At 42.8% G+C, this 17861-nt stretch overlaps 1 protein-coding gene across 1 annotated transcript in view; it reads right to left on the bottom strand.

The window, feature by feature from the left end:
• Window positions 1-17861, bottom strand: part of snd1 (staphylococcal nuclease and tudor domain containing 1) — an 879367-nt gene that overhangs the window by 236265 nt on the left and 625241 nt on the right. Inside the window, exon 17 of the mRNA XM_048553925.2 lies at window positions 16400-16588. Within this exon, the coding sequence (XP_048409882.1) occupies window positions 16400-16588 (189 nt within the window). The remainder of the gene's footprint in view (window positions 1-16399; window positions 16589-17861) is intronic.

The following is a 17861-nucleotide window of genomic DNA, read 5'->3' as shown; positions in this document are numbered from 1 at the left end:
CTCAGATTCTCCAGCATCTGCAGTTCCTACTATCTCTGAAACAATTTTAACCCCATTGGGAAGCCTCTTCTAAGGATGCCTACCTTGAAGAAGTTGCCCTCCTCCCTCCGGAAAGACCTCAGTGGATCTCTCTCCCACTGCAACTCTCTCGTAATCTCTTCGGCCCTGAAAGTGCTTGACCATGTCCTGAAGCAAACCAGGTACTACAGCTACATTGCTTTTTTAAGTACATGCCTACGGAACCAGATCATCCCCAATGGACAACAGTCCACATCTAGGCCTTCTCAATTTGGCCCCAACAGTGACGATGTCTACATTCAGAACATCGAGATCCTTCAGAAGTGTTTCTCCCTGCGACTCCTGAAACACACATTCGCAGCAATGCACCAGCATCTCTTGGCACCTCAATCAAGCCTACCCCAGCTCACAACCTCTGTCTCCCAGGCCTGCAACGGGCCTCTCCCTTTTTTTAAATTCTTCGTAGGATCCGCAACCTGAATTCACAATTTTACTCAGCGTTATTGGACACCCCTTGCCCGGTCCACACTCCCCTCCAGCCCCACTACACCCGGCACTTTTCCCTGCACCCGCGGGAAGTGCTACACCTACACCTGCCCCTGCACCTCTGCCCTTACCCCCATCCCAGGCCCCAAGAAGACTTTCCATATCAAGCAGATGTTCACCTGCACATCTGCTAACGTGGTATACTGTATCCACTGTTCCCGTCGTGGCCTCCTCTACACTGGGGAAACCAAGTGGAGGCTTGGGGACTGCTTTGCGGAACATCTACACTGGTTTGCATTAAACAACTGAACCTCCCAGTCGTGAGCCATTTCAACTCCCCCTCCCATTCCTCAGATGACATGTCCATCCTGGGCCTCCTAGAGTGCCACAACGATGCCACTCGAAAGTTGCAGGAATAGCGCCTCATATTTTGCTTGGGAACCCTGCAGCCCAATGGTATCAATGTAGACTTCATAAGCTTCAAAATCTCCCATCCCACTAAACCAGCCCAGCTTGTCTCTGCCTCCCTAACCTATCCTTCCTCCCACCTACCCCCGCACCCACCCCCACCAACTCAAGCCCCATGCCTCCCTACCGCCCCACCTACACTCACCTTTACTGGCTCCATCCCCGCCTCTTTGATCTGTCTGTCTCCTCTCCACCATCCATCTTCTATCCACCTCCCCCTCTCTCCCTATTTATTTCAGAACCCCTTTCCCCTCCCCCATTTCTGAAGAAGAGTCTAGGCCCGAAACGTCAGCTTTCCTGCTCAGCCTGCTGCACTCATCCAGCTCTACACCTTGTTTTCTCAGATTCTCCAGCATCTGCAGTTCCTACTATCTTTGAATTTTGGTTGTGTCTTTTTACTTCCAGCTGGTGTTTGTGTATCCTGGTCGTCATTTTCCTCCCCATTTGTCCAATGTAATGTCTATTTCACTTACTGCATAGGATTCTGTACATCAAGTTAGTCCTGTTTACTGTCAGTAAAGACCCCATACTGAAATGTAAGGGAATTTCTGGTGGTCTGGTTCCCAACATAGGACTCCTTTAACAAATATGTAGAAATAGACCTCATGTACAGACCACTGCTGAAAAACAGAACTGGAAGTGACAAGATCCACCACACAAGAGGATCACATAAATTCAGAATGGAGCAGAACACCAACACTCCAATTTGAGGGTGTGCTGATGATGTTGCCTAGAATGGTCACGAAACGTCTGCAGACCAGAGAACAATCGGCCCAGCAAGTAAATGGACAGCTGCATCCACAACCCAAGCTACAAATTTTTGCTAAGACCTTAAAAACAAGTCAATCCTCTCTGATCAATTACTAACTTCTTAAAGGAAACAATCGAGGAACCAGAAGGATTATATTACTAAATAACTTAATTTATGCAACTTGTGCTCCTAATTTGTGCTCCTGAGATGCTGCTTGGCCTGCTGTGTTCATCCAGCTCCACACTTTGTTATCTCGGATTCTCCAGCATCTGCAGCTCCCATTATCTCTGAAGCCAAAAACAATAGCTTTTGATAGAAGACTTATATCAAAATTCTCAATCTTTTCTTCCAAGGAGATCAACCTCGGCATCTCCAATCTATTCAGAGCAGTCAAATACACTTTTTGTCAAAACCGCCAGGAAGGCAAAGGGGATATTTCAAGGGGTAGAAGTCATCCAGCAATATTGCATATGAGTAGTTATTCTGCATTCATTTCTGACAAGTCATTTATCTGTCATGTTTTGTGTTATATTCCCAATTCTTCATGTTACATGCACAATCTATGGAAAGCCAGGTGCAGCCCAACTTCCAGATATCAGCTAACTCAGGAAAGGAATGACAGTAGCCTCCCCAGTGCTGAGCATGGTCAGGGCGTAATTGTCTGCTAGTTGTGGTCAGAACTACTCATAAATACTGTCAGTAAGATTTGATCAAAAGGAGAGAGAGGCAAGCAAACACTCAGTTCCCAGAGTGGGGAAACCCAATCCTGTCAATTGCCAGGATAACAAGGATTTTACATTATACCCAAATAGAAACTTCCCTGGCACGCTTTTAAAGTTTTGTGGCCTTTCTACAAAATTAGCTATAGCTCATATTGTGTTCATTCATTCTTGAGTGGCAAGGCTGACATTCATCGTCTGCCCTAATCATTTACTCCATACAACTGAATGCTTTGTTACATCGTTTAAAAGGACAGTTATAGGTTAAACATACTTACGCAAGTCAAACATAGGCTGAATGGAATAACAATGGCAGGTTTCCTTCCCTAATAGGTTGCAGTTTTCACAGTCACTTTGAGACCAGCCTTCTATTTCTGATTTCAAATTCTCAAACTACAACAGTGGGATCTGAATTCACGGTCTCTTCACAATTAGCCTCGGCTTCAGGATTCCCGATTCAGTTGTGTAATAACCGTGTGTTATTATCCACTTCGCAAGAAAGACAACTGGCTAATGTAATGACTTCGAAGGTGTACGGAAATATTTGAGCCATCTTACAAAAGGTAGAGATATAAATATAACTAAAGCTTGCCTAAAGTATTACGATGTTAAGGGAAAGTACTGGAACGTTGCCACCAAACATTTCCAACTTGTGCAACGTCCAGCAAGTTTGAAGGGGCAGTATTTTAGTGATACAGCCTACAATGTAAATAATTTGGGACTGCTTCAGCTTGACACAGAATATAAATGCTGCTTTCCTTAAAATATTCCAACAAATTGGAAGAGAAATGCGAATAAAAAGTAAAAATTGCTGTTTGATTTTAAGTGTTGAAAACTTAAATTCTCCTTTACAGACAGAATAACTGCTATTCGTTCTGGTATTCCTCCCAAATAAACATAAAAACTAGGAGTAGAAGCAAGCAATTCAGCCCCTCAAAAGTCTGCTCTGCTAAGCAACACAATCACACTTGATTTCATCTCAGCCTCAATTCCACTTTTCTGCCTGCTCTCCATAAGATTTTAATCTATAACTGATTAAAAATATGTCTACCTTCTCCTTAAGTTTACTCAATGTCCTGACATCAAATTCACTCTAGGGTAATGAATGCTGTAGATTCATGACTCTAACAGAAGTAAATTCCCCTCATCTGTGTTTTAAATATGCTATCCCTTATCCTAAAACTACGACCTCTGCCCAACAAAGGAAACACCCTCTCTACATCTACTTTCAGCATCTTCTATATCTCAGATAAATCTCCTCTCATTCTTCTAAACTCAAAAGAGCCTAGGACTAAACTGCTTAATCTCTCTTGAGAAGACAAAACCCTCAACTCTGGAATCAATCTGGTGAACCTCCTCTAAACTAGGTCCAATACGACTATGTGCCTCCCTAAGTAGGGGGAACCAAAACTGTATATGCTAGGTACAGTCTCACTATTGCCTTTGCAGTTGCATAGAACATCAGTCAAATTTATTTGATCCATCCAACACAAATTATTACTAATTAATTGGGAATACCATCTCCTTCAGATGACATAACAAGTGGCCTGACCAGTCCTCTGGATATTAAAGATCATGATGACTATCAATCAACAGTTGAGGGCTACGGCTCGCCACATTAGACTAGTTGCCATCTTGAATCAAAAATGCAAAGTATTGATCAATCATCTAACTGCCATTCCCAGGACCATGGAGCACCAAATGTGTGTTGCTTTTACAACAGCTTATATTCTCCCTATTTTCTTTGTCCAGCAAAACACCATGCCCCACTTGACATGAAGAGGGAAGACTATGACTTTAAAAGAGTTGAAAGGAATGAAATTGTTATTTTAAAACTTTAAATTAAAAATATAGTCAGCTCGAACTGTCCATGTCTACATTCAGGATTAAATTGAATTGAAATTGATCAATTTCTAACCTCAAACAGAATCAGATTGTAGCCAGAAGGTTTAAAGGTCAGACAACTACTGATTACTGTACACGGACTCCATCAATTTTAGAACACTGACCCTTAATCCATCCTCCAAAGGCTATTAACTTTCATCACCACTATGCCAAAACTTTTAAAGTCAGTAAGTGTCATCTGGTTACTGACTTGCTAATGTTGACTTCTTTCACAGGAAAAAGCTGTTACACCAATTGGTGTAGAAGTATCGAGCTCATCTACACAAGTTTTGCAAATAGTCAGGGAGCAATGGCAAATTGTCGGTGCACTTTGGTTTACAGTCTTGCTACGGCGTGCACTCTTCTGTTCATCCTTTCCACAAATCCTCATTCTTCCAACACCATTCTCAAAATGAAAGCCTCGAGTCAATGGGTCTTTTATCACTGAAGGGAACGGACAGCTTTCAACTTCCAGATCTCTTTGTTGACAGCCAAAAAATGCCCCCAAGAAAAAAAAACTTGCATTTATAAAGTGCCTTTCGTAAACACAGGACACCCCAATGTGCTTTACAACTGAATATATATTTTTGAAAAATATTTACTATCAGAGCATTGGAAATGGGGTACTAATTTTAATTTGTGTCCACCAAAGTCCCAAAACCAATAATAAAATATTGACCAGGGCATTAATCGAAAAATATTGATTGAGGATAAATGTCATTCAGGAAATTGTGGAAACTCCTCTGCTCTTTCTCCAAATAGGGTTTTGGGATCCTCTAGGACAAACTGATCTTTATTTCACAGCTCCTCTGAAAAAGCCATGGAAGACCAAGGTCACAGTCTCACTGTGCTGAAGAACCTTGCATACCAAAGTAAAATGCCATCCATCTCTCCTGAAGACAAAATATATCCATGTTTTTGTCAAGAAATACCACAATAAAGGAACTTAAAGAATGCCTTATGTAATAAATTTAGGTTTTACCAAAATATCCCTGCTTAATCCAACATGCTGTTTAGAAAAGCACCACCTGATGCAGCACTGAACCATGCGGTCCATTCAGCCCCGGGTTTGACCTTTGGTCTATGTAGTGTAAGCTTACTGAAACTAAGATATTCTTTGACCTCAAAGTTTATGTTTGTGGTAGGAGTTGCTGATAGTTAAAACGAAAAAAAATTGCACTTCTGCTAATTTCCATTGTGGAAAGAGTGAACATGCCAAATGAGAACAGGATTATTCAGCAGTAGCTCAGTTGACACCACACAGGCTGACAAGACGACATGGCTGACATCTGGTTGAGATACAGCAGTCAACTGTTCCTCAGCAAGTGTGGACATCTTAAGGAAAAGTCGGGAAAACAAAATACAAGTACCAGATGATGAATCAGATAAAATCTTTCTCCTTAAATTTCAGCAATGTTGAGTTATGGAAGAGGTTCTTCATCAATATGGAGAAACTGATGATGAATGATGACTAATTTTCAACTAATCTTATCAATGGATATTGATAATATTTGCCTATTAGCGTTAGATTATAATTACATTCAAATTACAAAATAAAACCTAAAAGAACATTTAAACTGGTTGACAGAATATTGCGCAGGTCTGAATGAATTCCTTTGTTAGAAAACTACTGCTGGATGTCACTGAGATGGAAAGGGTTAATCGGGTTATCAGGAAGATACAATGGGATAAATCTGCACTGTAATAAGCCATACCTGCAATCCATGTTAATAAAATGTGAGGCTGGATGAACACAGCAGGCCAAGCAGCATCTCAGGAGCACAAAAGCTGACGTTTCGGGCCTAGACCCTTCATCAGAGAGGGGGATGGGGGGAGGGAACTGGAATAAATAGGGAGAGAGGGGGAGGCGGACCGAAGATGGAGAGTAAAGAAGATAGGTGGAGAGGGTGTAGGTGGGGAGGTAGGGAGGGGATAGGTCAGTCCAGGGAAGACGGACAGGTCAAGGAGGTGGGATGAGGTTAGTAGGTAGCTGGGGGTGCGGCTTGGGGTGGGAGGAAGGGATGGGTGAGAGGAAGAACCGGTTAGGGAGGCAGAGACAGGTTGGACTGGTTTTGGGATGCAGTGGGTGGGGGGGAAGAGCTGGGCTGGTTGTGTGGTGCAGTGGGGGGAGGGGATGAACTGGGCTGGTTGAGGGATGCAGTGGGGGAAGGGGAGATTTTGAAACTGGTGAAGTCCACATTGATACCATATGGCTGCAGGGTTCCCAGGCGGAATATGAGTTGCTGTTCCTGCAACCTTCGGGTGGCATCATGGTGGCAGTGCAGGAGGCCCATGATGGACATGTCATCAAGAGAATGGGAGGGGGAGTGGAAATGGTTTGCGACTGGGAGGTGCAGTTGTTTGTTGCGAACTGAGCGGAGGTGTTCTGCAAAGCGGTCCCCAAGCGGAGGCTTGGGGACCGCTTTGCAGAACACCTCCGCTCAGTTCGCAACAAACAACTGCACCTCCCAGTCGCAAACCATTTCCACTCCCCCTCCCATTCTCTTGATGACATGTCCATCATGGGCCTCCTGCACTGCCACCATGATGCCACCCGAAGGTTGCAGGAACAGCAACTCATATTCCGCCTGGGAACCCTGCAGCCATATGGTATCAATGTGGACTTCACCAGTTTCAAAATCTCCCCTTCCCCCACTGCATCCCTCAACCAGCCCAGTTCATCCCCTCCCCCCACTGCACCACACAACCAGCCCAGCTCTTCCCCCCCACCCACTGCATCCCAAAACCAGTCCAACCTGTCTCTGCCTCCCTAACCGGTTCTTCCTCTCACCCATCCCTTCCTCCCACCCCAAGCCGCACCCCCAGCTACCTACTAACCTCATCCCACCTCCTTGACCTGTCCGTCTTCCCTGGACTGACCTATCCCCTCCCTACCTCCCCACCTACACCCTCTCCACCTATCTTCTTTACTCTCCATCTTCGGTCCGCCTCCCCCTCTCTCCCTATTTATTCCAGTTCCCTCCCCCCATCCCCCTCTCTGATGAAGGGTCTAGGCCCGAAACGTCAGCTTTTGTGCTCCTGAGATGCTGCTTGGCCTGCTGTGTTCATCCAGCCTCACATTTTATTATCTTGGAATCTCCAGCATCTGCAGTTCCCATTATCCCTGCAATCCATGTTCCTCTTTTCAAGTTCTTTTTGATGATCATCCCCATAAGCTCTCAGCTGTTGCCACAAAATACCTCTGAGGTTTCATAATTTCTATATTTGAATCTTTTTGCTGTTTCACTGTTACACTGTCACTGCAGTTTAACCTCCATTTTAAAGTAAGTACTTCCTTCAGTCTCCAGGCTTTAAAAGTAGTTGTGTGTCAGGAGCAAGTATTGTACAAAGATAAAGATAGCTAACAATAAAGGGCAAGAATATGGTAACAGAATCAAAAAACCTGATTTGAAACCTCATTTCAGAAAAGATTTGCATTTCTATTGCATTTGTCACAGCCTCAGGGCATCCTAAAGCACTGTGCAGCCAATTATGCACTTCTTGAAGTGTAGCTATTGCTGTAGCATAGACTAGAGCAGAATGGTTAAAGTATGAAAGGAAGTTATTCAATCAGTTGGATTCATGCCAGCTTCTGCAACAGTAACTCAGCTAGTCCCAATTTTGTGCTCTTTTCCCATTCCCTTCACTTTCCCCCCCTTTCGATAATTATCCAATTTTCTTTTCAAAACCAAAGCTGAATACGTATTTAATCACTTGTTGCACAATAAAAAAAATGCTGACATTGATTCTTTGACCAATCATAATCTTTTGGTTCTTGACCCTTCAGCCAAAAGCAGTAAGAAATAACAAAGTATGGAGCTGGATGAACACAGCAGGTCAAGCAGCATCTTAGGAGCACAAAAGCTGACGTTTTGGGCCTAGACCTTTTAGTCCCGAAACATCAACTTTTGAGCTCCTAAGATGCCGCTTGGCCTGCTGTGTTCATCCAGCTCCACACTTTGCTATCTCGGATTCTCCAGCATCTGCAGTTCCCAATATCTCTGAAGCCAAAAGCAATAGCTACTTTTGATGGAAGACCTCTATCAAAATTTTCAATCTTTTCTTCCAAGGAGATCAGCCTTGGCATCTCCAATCTATTCAGAGCAGTCAAGTGCTTCATCCCCAGAACCATTTCCATAAATCTTTTCTGCATCTTCTCTAATCCTTTTTCATCTCTCCTAAAATGGACCCACAAAACTACTGCAGTTGAGGCTGAACCAATGATTTATAAAGACTCTTGATAAGTTTCTTGTTTCTGTACCCTATATCTTGAAAAACATTGTTTTCTTAGTTTAAAAGGCATATGGGATACTAAGTGTGGAGCTGGATGAACACAGCAGGCCAAGCAGCATCTTAGGAGCGCAAAAGCTGATGTTTCGAGCTTAGACCCTTCATCACTGTGTTATCTTGGATTCTCCAGCATCTGCAGTTCCCATTATTTCTGATACAATTTTAACCTCACTGTAAAGCCTCTTCCAGGGACGCCTAATCTGAAGAAGTTACCCTCCTCCCTCTGGACAAACCTCAGGGAATCTGTCTCCCACTGCCTCTCCACCTATCTTCTCCTCTATCCATCTTCGATCCACCTCCCCCTCTCTACCTATTTATTTCAGAACCCTCTCCCCCTCCCCCTTTTCTGAAGGAGGGTCTAGGCCCGAAACGTCAGCTTTTGTGCTAAGATACTGCTTGGCCTACTGTGTTCATCCAGCTCCATATGTTGTGGAGATTCTCATCAAGAATGCCTTAGGCTCAATCACAAAATACTGTTATAGCCAAACATTCCAGTCCATCTGTTCCTAGTTACATACAAACCCTAGTTCCATAGTGAAAAAGTTGTGTATTAACTGAAACAGACTTAAACATTTTCCCATTTAACGACAATCTACACTGATTAGAGAAGATCTGGACAATTTAGAAATTGCTTCATTTACAGTGCATTGTATTTCCTGTATTTGGCTGGACAGTTGGTTCGTGATGCAGAGTATCACCAACAACCTGGGTTCAATTACTGCACAGACTGAGATTACAATGGAAGACAGTTTTATTCCGCTTCTCGACCTTTCTGTTTGCCCGAGGCATGGTGACTCTCAGTTAACTCGCTGTAAGAGGGCAGCCTATGATTTGGTTAGACAAGGGCAACATTACTCTTACCTCAAATTTATAATATAGGTAGGAACAAAAATAAATTTGTTGGAAAAGCTCAGGTCTGGCAGCACCTGTGGAGGAAAAAAACAGAGTTCATGTTTCGAGTTTGGTGACCTTTCTTCAGAACAGTTCTGAGGAAGGGTCACCAGACCCAAAACCTAAACTCTGTTTTTTTCCTCCACAGGTGCTGCCAGACCTGTTGAGCTTTTCCAGCAACTTTGATTTTGTTCCTGATTCACAGCATCTATAGTTCTTTTGGTTTTCATTATAATATACCAAATGTGCTCAAATCTCTACCATGGTTGAAGAATAGTGAAAAATGACTGTCTTTTCTGCATGTTGTAGAATTCAGGAGACCACTAATTAAGGTAATCAAGGTGTGGAATATATGGCTAGAAAAGGTATAGCTCAATTGTAGTCCAATGGCCTGGAACTCCTTTCCTACACCCTAAATGTTTCTCTTCTTCCTTAAGATCCATCTCAATAGCCACTTTGTTAACGAGGAGTTTGGTCATCTCCTCCTCATATTTCCAACTTTAGCTTGACATCAGTTTTTCTTTGGCTGATTACTCAAAAGAGCATTGAGATGTTTTCCTATACTATGGGTGCTATGTCAATGCAAATTGTTTTTGCATTGCAAAATGGAGACGAGATATCAGCTAGTAATCTTCCAACAATTACTACGTGGTCATTCAAGACCAAAGAACTGCCAGAGTGCTCTGATGTTCTTAAGTTAATGTGTGCACTTATAGATTGAACCCAAGCAAGTTAGAATTAAAAATCTGATCTGTTCACAATTCTCCAAAAAGTGTAATGAAAACACTTGGAGGTAACCATTTAAAATAATTACTAATATTGCAGGATGTACATAGCCGAGTTTGAAAGAAGGCGTAAAATTGTGGTCAAAATTGAGCGAAGAAAGCATTTTGCCTCTAAGTGGCAAATTATAGAATATTTCTTATGTATTAGTGATGAAAGCTACCGCTTTTCCATTCTCTACTTAACAGTTATGTAGCACTACTGAGACACCATAGAAAATGGAATCTCTGCTAATCTGAATAGCCTTGCTTCAGTGAACAAAATCAAGAAAAATTTTTAAAAACTGGCAGCTAACTACTTATAAGTTGGGGGGGGGAGAAGAATTTTCAAGGGTTCCAGAGAGGGCATAGGTTTATGTTGAGAGGGCAAATATTTAAAAGGACCACAGCAGTGACAGGTGTACGGAATGAGCTGCCAGAGAAAGTAGAGGAGGATGGCACAATTACAAAACGTAAAAGGCATCTGGATGGGTGTATGAACAGGAAAGGTTGAGGGGGATATGGGCCAAATGCTGGCAAACGAGACTAGATTAGATGGGGATGTCTGTTTGGTGCGGACGAGTGAGACCGAAGGGTCTGTTTCTATGCGGTATGACACTCTGACTCCACGTAAATTATAAAACACATCTATGCTTATTCCACAGATAAACTAAAATCTTCAGCAGCCGGTGGCCTTAGATGACCCTTCCTGACTCTCAGTCTGAGTATATGCAACAATCCCTATCATTTTTCACTGTTGCTCACTGACTGCTTTGTGGTCTGTCTACCCACAGCTAGAGACATATGAAAGTGCAAGAAGGTACAAGTAGTTCCTAGGAAAGGCAACTATCATATAATTAAGAAATAGCAAGAACTGCAGATGCTGGAGTCAGAGCCAACATAGTGTGGGGCTAAAGGAACACAGCAAGCCAGGCAGCAGAAGAGCAGGAAAGTTGACATTTCGGTTTGGGACCTTTCTGAAGAAAACATCAACTTTCCTACTCCTCTGATGCTGCCTGGCTTGCTGTGTTTTTCCAGCTCCACACCATCATACAATTGAAGTTGTTGAATTGAATTGGCTAAAGACTGGTATGTGTGATGCTGGGGACCACTGGAGGAGGCTGAGATGGATCATTCACTTGGCACTTCTGGCTGGATTGCTGCAAATCTTATCTTTTGCGCGGATGTGCTGGGCTCTCCCATCATTATGGATGTGGATATTTGTGGAACCTCTTCCTCCAGTGAGTTAATTGTCCAACCATTATTCATAATTGTACATGGCCAGGCTGCAGAGATTAGATCTGATCTGGTTTTAGTGGAATCACTTCTGTCAGTGCATCACTGTCTATCACTTGCAGATTGTGCTGTTTGGCATCAAAGCTGTCCTGTTTGGTAGCTTCAATGGGTTGATACTTCTTTTTAAGGCATGCCTGGTGCAGCTTCTAGCCTGTCCTCCTGCACTCTCCATTGAACCATGGTTGATCCCCTGACTTGATAGTCAGTCAAATGGGATTATGCCGGGCCATGAGGTTGGAGATTGTGCTGGGGTACAATTCTGCAGCTTTAGATAGCCCATAGCGCCTCAATGACGACCAGTGTTGAGTTGGTACATCCGTTTGAAATCTGTCCCATTTACTGCCATACAATACAATGGAGAGTACTCTCCAAGTGAACGTGAGACTTATCTCTGTAAGGACTTTGGAGTGATCACTCTTCTTAGTACTGTCACGGATAGATGCATTTGTACCTGGCAGTTTGGTAAGGATGGCATCAAATATTTTTACCCTCTCGTTGTTTCGCTTACCTTCTGCAGCAAGACCCAGTCTAGACCCATCTACTTGAACAGTCGTGCTGCTGTCAAGCCACTCCTGGTGGGGACACTGAAATCCCCCACACAGATTACACTGTACATCCTTGCCACGTTCTCCAAGTGTTGTTCAACTTTAAGGAGTATTGATTTATCAGCTGAGAGAGGATGCTGTGCAGAAATTAGCAGGTTTCCTTGCCTATGTTTAACCCGGAGATTTAACCTGACTTCATAGTGTCTGGAGTCAAGTTGAGGACATCCAGGGAAATTCCCTCCCGACTGAGTACAACTGTGCTGCCACCTCTGCTTGTTTGTTCTGCTGGTGTTAAAGTACATGTCCAGGCATCATGACTGGGACACTGTCTGTACGGTGTGATTCCTTGAGGATGACTATGTCAGGCTGTTGCTTGAGCAGTCCGTCAGACAGCTTTCCCAATTTTGGCACTAACTCCCCAATGTTAGTGAGGAGGACTCTGCGGGGTCAACAGGGCTGTTTCTGCTGTTATATTAGCCTGTGCCTAGGTTGATGCCAGGTGGTCCATCGGTTTCATTTCTTCGTTGAGACTTTGTACTAACTGGTACAATCGAGTGGCTTGCTAGGCCATTTGACGGGGCAGTTGAGAGTCAACCACATTGCTGTAAATCTGGAGTCATGTGTAGGCTAGACCAGGTGAGAATGGCAGATTTCCCTTCCTGAAGAACTGTAGTGAGCCAGTTGAATTTTCTGACAATCAGTATCAGATTAGCATCAGTATATTTTTAGCTGCAGATTGAATTCAAGATCCCCCAACTATTGTGACGGGATTGAACTCGGGTCCACAGAACACAGCTGAGTTTCTAGATTAATAGTCGAGCAATAATACCACCAAGCCGTCAGTTCTACTTCACATGGATTTCCCACAAAACAACTGGGAAAATTCAATCACTGGGAGACAAGTGGGAGAAAACACATCTCTTTAAGTAAAATCTGTGAGGAGCAGCTCCTCTAATCGCAGAATGATTCTTTCCCAAAAGAAAAACTGAAATTGCTGAAGAAACCCTGCTGATCTTCAGGATCCTACAATAATGATCAACGAGTGGAAGGCAGTGGATGTTGTCTCCAGAGACTTAACTAAAGCATTTGCCTAGCTCCCTTGAGATAGGCTAGTCCACAGACCAAATCGTATGAATTCCATGGTGAATTGGCAAGTTAGCTACAAAACTGACTTGGTTATAGCAGACAGAGTGTGGTTGTGGAGAGGTCTTTTTCTGACTGCAGTTCTGTGATTCAAGTGTTCTGCAAGGATTAGTGCTGGGGCCTCTGTTGTTTCTACATTTATAATTGATTTGGATGAAAATGTCATGATCTGACTATTAAGTTTGCAGATGATATGAAAATTGGTAGAGATGTGAATAGTGAGGAAGGAATCAAAGGATGCAGCAGGATACAGATCAGCCGGAAAGTTGGTCAGAGGAATAGCAGTTGGAGTTTAATCCAAACAAGTGAAAGGTGATGAATTTTGGGAGGTAAAACATAAGAGGAAAGTATATTGTAAATAGCCGGACTCTTTGGAGCATTGATATACAGTGGGATCTCAGGGTCTAAATTCATAGCTCCCTGAAAGTGTTGAAGCAAGTGGATTAGGTAGTTTAAAAAAAAGACATATGGCATGATTGTCTGCATCAGTCAGGGTACTGAATATAAAAGCCATGTTGCAACTGTACAAGACTATTGCCAGTCCACATTTGAATTACTGTACACAATTCGAGTTGCCACACTATAGCAAAGATGTGGAGGCTTTGCAGAGAGTAAAAAGAGATTGACTAGAATGTTTTCTGAGTTGGAAACTGCATGAACTATAAAGGAGGGGTTGGACAAAATTGGATTATTTTTTCCCAGGGGCACCCTGATATAAGCATATAAAATTATGAGGGGCCTGGATAGGGCTAGTTGGAATCTCTTTCTCAGGGCGGACATGTCAAATATTAAGCGGGGAGGGGGCATAGGTTTAGGGTGAGGGGGGGTGGGGGGAGTTTAAACGAGGTGTGCAAGGGAAGTTTTTTTTTTAAAACAGAGGGTAGTAAGTATCTGAAACCAGGAAAACAGATGTGATAGCAAAGTTTAAGAGCCATTTAAACAGACAGGAACGGACAGGGAATAGAGGGGTATGGACCGTATGGAAGCAGATGGGATTAGTTTATTAGTTTAGCATCATTGTCGACACAGACATGGTGAGCCGAAAGACCTATCCCTGCGTTGTACTGTTTTATGTCTGGCAGCACCTATGGGCAGGTCCAAAGTTAAAATTTCCGGTCCAGTGACCCTTTTTCAGAAAGGTCATATCGTGTCACCAGTGAATCGATCAGCAAACGTTGGCTAGAAATAGCCCCAATTAGCTAAGTCGCAGGAGCTGTCTAGTGGTGCAGTGCTAGTGTCCCTGTCCCTGGGGTGGGAAGGCCTGGATTCAAGTCCCACCTGCAACAACATCACTCAACAGGTTAATAAGAATATGTGGATAAGAAGCAAGCAGTCAGGAAGCAGTCCCCAGAGTCATATGTTTTTCAGGTGCCAAGGGCCCTCTGTCTTGTCTGAGGTTTTGGGGGGGTGGGAGGTGGTGTTTGCTGGTAGAAGTAGAAGGCTGCAAGAACAAAGTAGTATGCTGCGAAGGAACAAATGGTGACAAGAGTTAGTAGGGAGTAAGAGGAGGAAACTGGGATAGAGGAGGAGATAGCATGAGGGGACAGGAAAAGACTGCATGAAGTGGGGGTGGGGGGAGGATGTGGCTGCAGAAGAGTTGCAATTTGACAGCATTGGGCTGTGCTGGGACATGAAACAGACAGTGTAAGGTAAAGAACTAAAGGAGTGCATCAAAATAACTTCCCTTGGAGTAACAAGGATAGAAGACATATGGGTTACAAAGCAATAAAATAAAGTTGTGATCACAGATAATGGGAACTGCAGATGCTGGAGAATCCAAGATAACAAAATGTAAGGCTGGATGAACACAGCAGGCCCAGCAGCTCCTGGGATGCTGCTGGGCCTGCTGTGTTCATCCAGCCTCACATTTTGTTATCAATAAAATAAAGTGTTTTCTGGCCAGCTTGAGTTGAAATTAGTTTCTTAATTTGCCATCATGTTTTGGGGGGCGGGGGGGGGGGGGGGGGGGGGGGGGGGGGGAGGAGGAGAGGAGAAGGAATACTGAAGACTTGTTCAAATGTATTCATGGTATCTGTTACATCTTTGCAATTCCAGGCTTATACTTGAAAAGCCAAATGAACAATTGCGAAACTTGGCTTCTTGAAAACATCTTTGGGTATCTACTTCATATAAGCTTAACTTGCTGTGGACTTAGGGATTTGAATTATGAGTGAAAGTAAGGTCAAATATGTGTGAACAGCTGTTTCTATTATTCAGAGTCAAGAAATACTCTTAAGTAATGAGATGCTGAAACCTATTGCATAATCCTACTACAGGAGTCATGCAAATGGTTTTCGTTATGAATCAAACTCCCAGGACACTGTTCACTTTGATTTAAAATAGTTCTTTTTAAGATTGTGTTACCTTCCAAGATGGCAGTGGTGTATGATGCTCGAACCAGAGCTTGTCTGCTTTGCCTGTTCTTTTCTTCTTCTTTATCTTCTCTTTTCTTCCTATTAGTGCTTTTTCCTCCTACTACTTCTTTCTCAGCCTCGGATGACGACTCCTGGCCTCTGGTGAGTGACAATTCCTGGATCTCCAGGGACAACTCTCAGCCTGACATAGTGGCCTCCCAGCATAGTGCAATAGCATCCTCCCGACATGGCATCCTCAGCCCAGCTTGGCAGTCTGAAGCGATCTCCTGGCCTCATGATCCTCAAGGTGAATCCCAGCGTGGTCTGGGGCCAGGGCTCAATGTGGACTGGACGCTGTGTGTCAGTGTGGTCTTAATTTCTTAACTTTAATTTCTGCAATGCTGGACATTTTACTTCTCTACTGTCTAAGATCTTGTAACTAAAGAAGCTGAACCTAGATATCCTTGCAACTAAGTCAGCTCGAAGTGGAGACGTATAAATGTTTCACTTTACTCATTGAGTCTATGTGGCAATAAAGGTTAATTCTAAGACTAATTTTAAGTGAAAATAAACATTTCAGAGAACGTCCAAAATTTTCAAGGCATCTAAAGCAAAGTTCAAGTTGTTTTGTTTATGCACTACCACAAAGATTAAACTAGACAGGTCTGGGTGCATTATATCACCACTCACTATCCAATGGACATCATGATAAGCATAAATATGTGTTGTGTTTTAGAAGTTTAATTGATTTTTCAGTTTAAAAAAATGAAGAATATTTCAATTCATTTCTTACCTTTTCCCGTTTCAACTTGGCAGGTTCTTCAACTGATAGAAGTGCTTTGTAGTAGGAACTCCGCTCTGCAGTGAAATGCACCTTTGAGAGAGAGTTCTCCACAAGAGCGACAGAAAGGTTGATACCATCTATGTGTAGCCAGCCAATAAAATTACCAGCTTTGTCCATGCTTTCCACCTCAACCTCCACCTGAAATTAAAAGACAAACATAACATTTTACTGAACCAAGTTACGGAACTTTTACATTCTTAATCCGAAGCCCAAACATTCTTTAAAAGATGTTCCAAAGGGTAACTGCTAGAATATAAAACAGAAATGCATTAACGACAAAGCAGAACATTAAGTAAACACAGAGATTTGTTCCCAAAACCTAACTGGCACTGGGAAGATTGTCATTATTTCTTATCCCTACTTATCTTGAGAGCGTTAAGAACCAACGCCATAGCAGAGGACTAAGTGTCTACACAGACCAAAGACAATTGCAGTTATATAGCACATTAATGCATTGAAATGCCCTCAGGCGCTTCAGAGAAGTAATATTGAAAAAGACAGGGAGAGAGCGAGAGACAGAGAGAAGGGGTAGAGAGACTGAGAGACACAGAGGCAAAGGGAGGGAAGGGAAGGGGAGAGAAGTGGAGCAATAATAATTATGGATACACAAGAGGTCAGAATTGGTGAAGGGTAGATTATCTCAAACAGTTGTGCAACGGCTGTAATATAACTGAGGCCTTTTTGTCGCAGGCTTGGGGGCAAAAACTTTACATGACACATGACCTTTTAGTCTAAAATATTTGTATTGTGTTTATGCCCAATTTTAGATTCCTCCATTTATCTGCATCCATATCTAGGTATGTTTCACGCTCTCCAATGGCGTCCAGAAGCTACTGGGTTAAAAGTGCTTTGAACTGACATTATGCATCCTATCATCCAGCCAAGTTTTCAGCCCAGATCAAACATGCGTGGTCTTGAGAGGTAAACAGTGTTCTAATATTCCGCATAACTCATGTCCTCAATGCATTTCCAAATATGTATATTTGCTTAAATTATTCAGCACTGACAAAATCAGGAGCAGAGAAATAGCAAGGTGGAATTGAAATTAGCTAAATCATATAGGGAGAAGGAATCAACCTTCGACCTTCCTATCAACCATTTCCTTTACAAGTTGTGCATGGGTTATTTTGCATCTCCTACAATATTAATATTTTTAACCCCCTCAAGGAGTGACTAAAATACTTTTTTTAAAAAATGAAAGAAAATATACTCAATTCTCAAGTCCCTTAACCAGTATCACTAAAATCCAATTAGCACAATTGTGGAAAGTCAAAATGAACTGGATACTGAAAGGAGACATGAGCAGAAAATGCTAAAATGGTAAATTGAAAGATGTCCCACAAGAAAAGAGAGATACAAGTCAAGTGGCAGAAAAAAACAAGCAAATAGCTTTAACACAGACAAAGCAAGA

The sequence above is a fragment of the Stegostoma tigrinum genome, chromosome 25 (assembly GCF_030684315.1).
Source record: "Stegostoma tigrinum isolate sSteTig4 chromosome 25, sSteTig4.hap1, whole genome shotgun sequence".
Lineage (NCBI taxonomy): Eukaryota > Metazoa > Chordata > Chondrichthyes > Orectolobiformes > Stegostomatidae > Stegostoma > Stegostoma tigrinum.
The sequence above is the reverse complement of the archived record's forward strand: the minus strand, read 5'-3'. Positions and strand labels throughout refer to the sequence as shown.